Consider the following 7,500-nt stretch of genomic DNA (forward strand, 5'->3'; position numbering starts at 1 on the left):
GCACGAACTGCGTTTAGCTTCTTGTTACGAACATCTCTATCCTATATAGGTCCACTACACTACAATACCTACATTACCTGTGGATGTGTGTTTGCATGTGTCTGTCTGTGTGTGTGTGTGTGTGTGTGTGTGTGTGTGTGTGTGTGTGTGTGTGTGTGTGTGTGTGTGTGTGTGTGTGTGTGTGTGTGTGTGTGTGTGTGTCTGATCTCATGTGTGTGTGCTCCACCAGACGGGGGCCGTGCGTCTGGCCACATGTAACCTGCACACGGCCACGGTGGGGGAGGGCATCAGCGCCGCCGTACAGGAAGTGGTCATCAGCCAGTTCATCGAGCAGCAGGAGGGGGCGCGCCTGGGCCTCCCCCCGCCTCTCCTGCGCCGCTCCCATTGGCTGGAGGCCGGCTCGGTGACCTTTAACCTCATCACAGCCGACGTAGCGCTAGCTGCTGACCACCCTGCTAAGTACGAGGTTCAGAGGAGCTTCCTGGAGCTGCACGACGCATATACCAAGAGGTGTGTGTGTGTGTGTGTGTGTGTGTGTGTGTGTGTGTGTGTGTGTGTGTGTGTGTGTGTGTGTGTGTGTGTGTGTGTGTGTGTGTGTGTGTGTGTGTGTGTGTGTGTGTGTGTGTGTGTGTATATAAAGTGCCTGATTTGATGAAAGTATTTATGTTTATTCCAATCATGTCTGTGTGTGTACTGTGTGTGTGTGTGTGTGTCCTATCTGCCATGTGTCTGTCTGCCATGTGTCTGTCTGACGTGTCTGTCTGACGTGTCTGTCTGTCATCCAGGCTGTGGTTCCTGTGGCCTGAGGAGAAGTACAAGCGTAGCAGGAATCGCTGTGGCTGTCTGGGCGGCTGTCGCTTCTTTGCCGGCTCCTCGGCCGGTCTGGACTTCTTCCGTCTGGACGAGATGACTCCCTCCTCGAGCTCCGCCTACTCCTGCACCAGCGGAGAGAGTGACATGTGCTACGGCCAATCGCTACTGCAGCCAGGGGAGTGGATTGTCACAAAGGAAACACCCAAACTCTCCGATGGTATGAACGCGAGCAATAACATTGTTTATGTATCCCGTTGTCATTGCTTGGTGTTTCTCTGAGGCTGATGTTCATTGGTTGGGTTTGCAGGTAAGAGTGTGGGTATCCATAGAGACACGTGTTCTCCCGCCCCCCTGTTGAATGGCGAGAGGCAGAGCCAGCAGCACCTGAGCCTACAGGTTCCCCATTGTTCTCACAGCTCCGCCTCCTCTTCAGAGGAAAACTCCTCCTCCAGCGCAGCTCTGCCCCTATTGGCTGGAGAAAGAGATAGCCCCACCCCCAGTTCAGAGTAAGTCCTTTTCGCTCTCTCGTTATCCACAGAAATATATCCAAACTAATGTTGGCTTCAGACAGACAGGCAGACAGTATACACACACACACACACACACACACACACACACAGTACACACACACAGTACACACACACAGTACACACACACACACACAGTACACACACAGTACACACACACACACACACACACACACACACACACACACACACACACACACACACACACACACAGAGTACACACACACACACAGTACACACACACACACACAGAGTGCACACACACCACCCACACACACACACACACACACACACAGTGCACACACACACACCCACACACACACACACACAGACAGGATGGGAACAGACACACGGTGGGTGCTGATCTGTAGGGACATTTGTAAAGTAACTGTTCTGCCCCTGCAGGTTAATGGGGTCACCCCCCGAGCCCATGGCCACCGACGGCCCCCCTCTCCGCTCCCCTCTGCGCTCCCCTCTCAAGCGGCAGTCCTCCGTCCAGTCGGCCCGCCTGGGCAGCACAAAGAGCCTGTCGGCGGCCGTCTTCGCCGAGAGGGCGGCGCCGCCCGCGGGCGTGCAGTTCAGCAGCGAGGTGTCGCGCAGCGACGAGAACGTTCTGGACTCGCCCCGCCAGCGCCGCAGCTACGGCTCCTTCCCCTTCACCCCGTCGGCCGACTCCAGCACCTTCCACCAGTACCGCTCCGTGGACTCGTCCATGTCGGTGGCCGACAGCGAGGCCTACTTCTCGGCCAACGAGGAGTTCGAGCCCATCAGCAGCGACGAGGGGCCCGGCACGTACCCGGGCAGGAAGAGGAGGCGGCGGCAGCAGCAGCAGCAGCAGGGCCAGCCAATGATGGAGCAGTACAGCCGCACGTCCATCTACCACAGCGTGGAGGGGCCGATGTCAATCGCGTCCGAGACACGCCCACTGCCGCTGCCGAGCCACACCTCTCAGGCGTCCTTCGTTTCGGCGCTGGGGCTGGAGGAGGAGGTGGTCTCCGTGGAGATGGACCGTGGTGAACCTGGGCTGCTCACTACCCAGCCCCACCTCATGGCCTGTTACCATAGCTACCTGGCACACTACCATGTTTCCAATTGGTCCGTCAAGCAGCCGACCAATAAGAGGACCTCAAAGTCATCTCTGCACCGCCCCTTAGATCTGGACACTCCCACCAGTGAGGAGAGCTCTGCCTCCTTTGATCAGCTGTCCATACCCTCCTTTAAGGTTTGTGTGTGTGTAAGGTTTGTGTATGTGTGTGTGTAAGGTTGGTGTATGTGTGTGTGTGTGTCAAGATATAGTACATAGTGAGACCAAGAGCTAAATGTTTAATATCAGAAAAATGTCTTTTTAAACAGTGATCAAAATGAATGCTTGTCCTCAGCCAACTCTCTAGTAAAACAATAGCCTGGGAATAAGCCTGTCACAGCACAAACACCCATGGTAATTGGCAATTTCTCTCTCTCTCTCTCTCTCTGTGTGCGTACGTCTTTTTCTAAAAGATGGTGAAAGCTGGTCTGTCTGCCAGTTCTTTATTGGACAGAGGATTGCAGCTGATGGGAGAGTCTTGCAGGTAACGACCCACTCATCCAGATCATTCCTTTTATCAGCTGTTTGAACTCCAACCACACAATATTCTCCTGTGTGTGTGTGTGTGTGTGTGTGTGTGTGTGTTTGTGTGTGACCGGTCCTCTGTGTGTGCGTGTATGTGTGTGATCAGCACGCCTTACACGCCTCTGGACAAGCGCACGATGGATAACACTGATGAGGAGACCACCACAGAGGACTGGACCGTAGACCAGCCCCTAGCCCAGACCAGAACCACCGCCATCGTGGAGGTCAAAGGAGCCGTCAATGTGGTCCTCACGCCACTTGTGGCAGAGGCACTGGACAGGTGTGTGTGAGCGTGTGTGTGTGTGAGAGCGCGTGGGTGAGTGTGTGTGTGTGAGCGCGTGGGTGGGTGGGTGAGTGTGTGTGTGTGAGCGTGTTAGCGTGTGAGCAAGTGTGTGTGTGTGTGAGCGTTTGTGTGAGCGTGTGTGTGAGCGTGTGTGTGTGAGAGAGATATCCATTATTTAGTGTTTAGTTACCTCAGACCGATCGGCATTGGGGATGTAAGGGACTGTTGGTGTGTGTGTCCACAGTTAGCTACTGCTACATGATCGGTGAATTGTAGAAGTGGACCTGTACATTTTTCTGAGTGTGTGTGTGTGTGTGTGTGTGTGTTATAGGTACATTGAGTCGATGGTGCACTTTGCGAGTATTCGCCACCCAGCCTCTATTCTGGATGACCTGCATGGGAGAGTGCTGAACGAGGCTTACCAGATCAGCAAGTCAACTGTTGCAGAGACGGTGAGGGCACATGTCACTTCACACACACACACATACACACATACACACACACACACACACACACGGATGAACTAGATGGGCACAATAGATACATAGACACAGCATTTATTTTGTAATCATACACATATGTTGACATACTCTTAGCGTAATTATGTAGTATCTAGTAAATTACTCTTTTGTGTTGTTGTTTCTTTGTGTGTTTCAGAACCAGCCGAAGCCAGAGCACAAGCTGTCCAAGACTGAGACTCCAGCTTCAATGACCACCACTCACGGCCAGACAGACCTGTCAGTCAAACCAGACAATGTGAAGATCAAGGGCCTCCAAGCCAATGTCACTCTTCCCAAGGTACTAACTGTGTGTGTGTGTGTGTGTGTGTGTTTTTGTTTGTGTTTGTGAGAGATTGTATATCTATATATACATTCAACTCTCTGCTTGGCATGGTATCAGCAGTGATTGGACGGGAAGTTGTATTGTCTGTGTGTGTGCGCTTGTGTAAATGGAAGGGCCTTTGTGTTTACAGGGTCCGCATACCCAAGCTTCGTGTGTGTGTGTGTGTGTGTGTGTGTGTGTGTGTGTGTGTGTGTGTGTGTGTGTGTGTGTGTGTGTGTGTGTGTGTGTGTGTGTGTGTGTGTGTGTGTGTGTGTGCATGTCATCAGTACTCTAATGCTTAAGCTTCATGTGCGTTTGTGTGTGCTCTCCAGGTGAACGTGTGTGTGTGTGTTAATGTGTGTGTGTGTGTGTCAGTAATGCTTAAGCCTTGTGTGTGTGTGTGTTCCTCCAGGTGAACCTGTGTGTGCTGCAGGCGTCCGTGGAGGAGGGCTCCCCCACCAGCAAGAGCGTCACACACGTGTCTCTGGTGGCCCTCTGCTTCGACCGAATCGGAACTCAGTTCCGCATGAACAGGTAACACACACTCCACACACACACACTCCACAAACACACGCTCCACAAACACACGCTCCACACACACACACTCCACACACACACATGCTCCACACACAAACACACCGTCAGCTGCTCAGATGTGGTCAATAGACAGTTCATATAGCGAATAATACAAATGGTGTGTGTGTGTGTGTGTGTGTGTGTGTGTGTGTGTGTGTGTGTGTGTGTGTGTGTGTGTGTGTGTGTGTGTGTGTGTGTGTGTGTGTGTGTGTGTGTGTGTGTGTGTGTGTGTGTGTGTGTGTGTGTAGGGGCATAGTGGAGGACCCAGAGAAGACGCTGGTGATGATGGAAAAGTTCTCCTCTAAGATGGCCCCCCAGTCCAGTGGCTCCCTGCGCTCCAACGCCGGTGTGGAGAAAGGCAAAGAGATAGCGGCTCGCCTCAACGTCCACCGGATACACGGCCAGCTGCGTGGCCTGGACTCATCAGGTACACACACACACACACACACACACATACACACAGTCACATTACAGAAGTTATAGACACAGAGAGGTTGAAGTGTTCCTCAGTATCCAAAAAAAACACAGATCCAGCTCATGTTATAAATACACTATTAATTCTCACAGTCATACAAACAGATGTTTTAGGCAGTGGTGTTCATTTGTATAAACCTGTGTCTGTGTCTCTGTCTGCGTCTGCGTCTGTGTCTCTGTGTGTATGTGTGTGTGTGTGTGTGTGTGTGTGTGTGTGTGTGTGTGTGTCTGTGTGTGTCTGTGTGTTTACAGATCTTGGGTCCTGTGCCATCACTGCCATTCCATTTGAGAAGTCTAAAGTGCTCTTCAGCCTGGAGGAGACCGATGACTTTGCCCTGGTGGACGAGACGGAGCCGCCCATCACCAGTGACCACATGACTGACCAGACCCCGGAGCACGCGCGCGCAGGAGCCCTAGAGAAGTGGGGCTGGACCATGTTTGAGTGCGGCATCGAGAACCTCACCGTCAAAGGTAACACACACACACACACACACACACACACACACACACACACACACACACACACACACATACAAACTCACACACTTTTAAAATGACCGTGTTCATATAAGGGAAAAATAAAGACTCCAAAGGTTCATGGTTGGAAGAGTTGGAACTTCAAATCGAATAGAGTAGCCTAACATGCACATGTGATTTATTTATTTTTTTTATTATTTTTTTTATTCTTTAGATTGGCAAAAATGGTAATCAACAAGTTTAATCTCGATTGTTTTTGTGTGTGTGTGTGTGTGTGTGTGTGTGTGTGTGTGTGTGTGTAGGCGGCCGTCAGTCTGGTGCCATCCTCTACAGTGCGTTTGGGGTGATGGGTGGGAATGACGGCTGTGGGAAGGGCGGAGCCTCCAAGTCCAACGGGTCCAGCGGCTCTCAGACAGGAAGTGGCTACAGCACGGACGTCTCCGACGACAACCTGCCTAACGACGCCCAGAGCCCATCGGAGCCTAACGTCAATTCAGATTCAGATGAGCCGGTAAAGATGGCCTTGGCAACAGAAACTATGACAACCAAATGTGTTGTAAACATATGAACATATTTTGTATTATTATTGTAATGTTTTACCACTTTCTATCCCAAATATTGTAACACATTCACAGAAATACCATAATATTGTTTTTTGATGATTGCCAGTTTTTGTCATTTCTCGATGGTAATTCTGAGTTGTGATTGGCTGTTGTGATGGTGAGCAGGATGAAGGGGTGGAGTCTGATGACCTGAAGAAGGACCTCCCCCTGTTGCCTCCGCCCCCCGACTCCAGCAGCATGAAGCTGACCATCAAAGAGATCTGGTTCAGCTTCGCTGCCCCCACCAACGTGCACTCCCCAGCACCGGCCAGGTACACACACACACACACACACACACACACACACACACACACACACACACACACACACACACACACACACACACACACACAGAGACACAGACATTTGGTTCGGTTCTAGTGTAGTCACTGCATTCATTTCACAAATGTTCAGTCTCAAGAGCACATATGCACACACACATTCTCTGTGAAACGTGCCCTTCTGTGGTGTGTGTGAGCAGGCAGCTGAATCTCCTGAGCACAGCGACTCCTGCCATCGGAGCCTGGCTGGTGCCCATTGACCAGCTGAAGACATCCCTGCAGAATCTGGAGACGGAGACCACCCTGCGTGTGTGTGCCGTGATGGGCTGCATCATGACCGAGGCCCTGGAGGTGAGACACTGCTCACACACTCACTCACACACACTCACAAACACACTCACAAACACACTCACACACTCACACACACATTCTGTACATTGGCATCTCCCTCTCATAGATGTTGTATACATTAAATCATTGTATATACTCATTACGCTGTGTTATATGTGTGTGTGTGTGTGTGTGTGTGTGTGTGTGTGTGTGTGTGTGTGTGTGTGTGTGTGTGTGTCTGTCCTCTACAGAAAAAGAGCATCCACATCCCATTCCGCAGCAAGTATAACCGCGTGACCAAGCGCTCTCGGTTCCTGCATGAGGACCCGTCCTGTCTGCTGTGCAACATCCTGCACAGATACCTGCAGCAGGCCAACTACGTCGTCATAGAGGAAGCCACCATGGTGAGAGGACAGGGGGGTATTAGGGGTATCAAGGGGGGAGAGGCACTGGGGTATCAAGGGGGCAGAGGCACCGGGGTATTAGGGGTTAGGGGCACTGGGTGTGAGGGATATTAGGGGTATCAAGGGAGTGTGATTGTTTTAAAAACTCAAGGGTGGTCAAAGGGATGTGATTTGCTCAGTGTACTAGAATCAGACTCATTCATTTGTAAAGTAAATGACCAATGCCAACTCTCAACTCATTCTGCCTCCTCTTTCCTCCTCTTTCCCACTCTCTGCTCTGTCTTTCTTTCTGTCTGTCTGTC

General features: G+C 51.4%; 1 protein-coding gene across 6 annotated transcripts in view; it reads left to right on the forward strand.

Moving 5' to 3' along the window:
- Window positions 1-7,500, forward strand: part of kiaa1109 (KIAA1109 ortholog) — a 52,329-nt gene that overhangs the window by 12,687 nt on the left and 32,142 nt on the right. For all 6 annotated transcript variants that reach the window (XM_042709828.1, XM_042709831.1, XM_042709830.1 and 3 more), the window contains exons 25-39: window positions 230-510; window positions 786-1,030; window positions 1,121-1,319; window positions 1,746-2,562; window positions 2,838-2,908; window positions 3,056-3,229; window positions 3,564-3,684; window positions 3,890-4,030; window positions 4,467-4,588; window positions 4,879-5,057; window positions 5,357-5,575; window positions 5,884-6,092; window positions 6,310-6,455; window positions 6,665-6,815; window positions 7,046-7,198. In XM_042709828.1, coding sequence (XP_042565762.1) covers window positions 230-510; window positions 786-1,030; window positions 1,121-1,319; window positions 1,746-2,562; window positions 2,838-2,908; window positions 3,056-3,229; window positions 3,564-3,684; window positions 3,890-4,030; window positions 4,467-4,588; window positions 4,879-5,057; window positions 5,357-5,575; window positions 5,884-6,092; window positions 6,310-6,455; window positions 6,665-6,815; window positions 7,046-7,198 — 3,228 coding nt within the window. The remainder of the gene's footprint in view (window positions 1-229; window positions 511-785; window positions 1,031-1,120; window positions 1,320-1,745; window positions 2,563-2,837; window positions 2,909-3,055; window positions 3,230-3,563; window positions 3,685-3,889; window positions 4,031-4,466; window positions 4,589-4,878; window positions 5,058-5,356; window positions 5,576-5,883; window positions 6,093-6,309; window positions 6,456-6,664; window positions 6,816-7,045; window positions 7,199-7,500) is intronic.

The sequence above is a fragment of the Clupea harengus genome, chromosome 14, assembly GCF_900700415.2.
Source record: "Clupea harengus chromosome 14, Ch_v2.0.2, whole genome shotgun sequence".
Lineage (NCBI taxonomy): Eukaryota > Metazoa > Chordata > Actinopteri > Clupeiformes > Clupeidae > Clupea > Clupea harengus.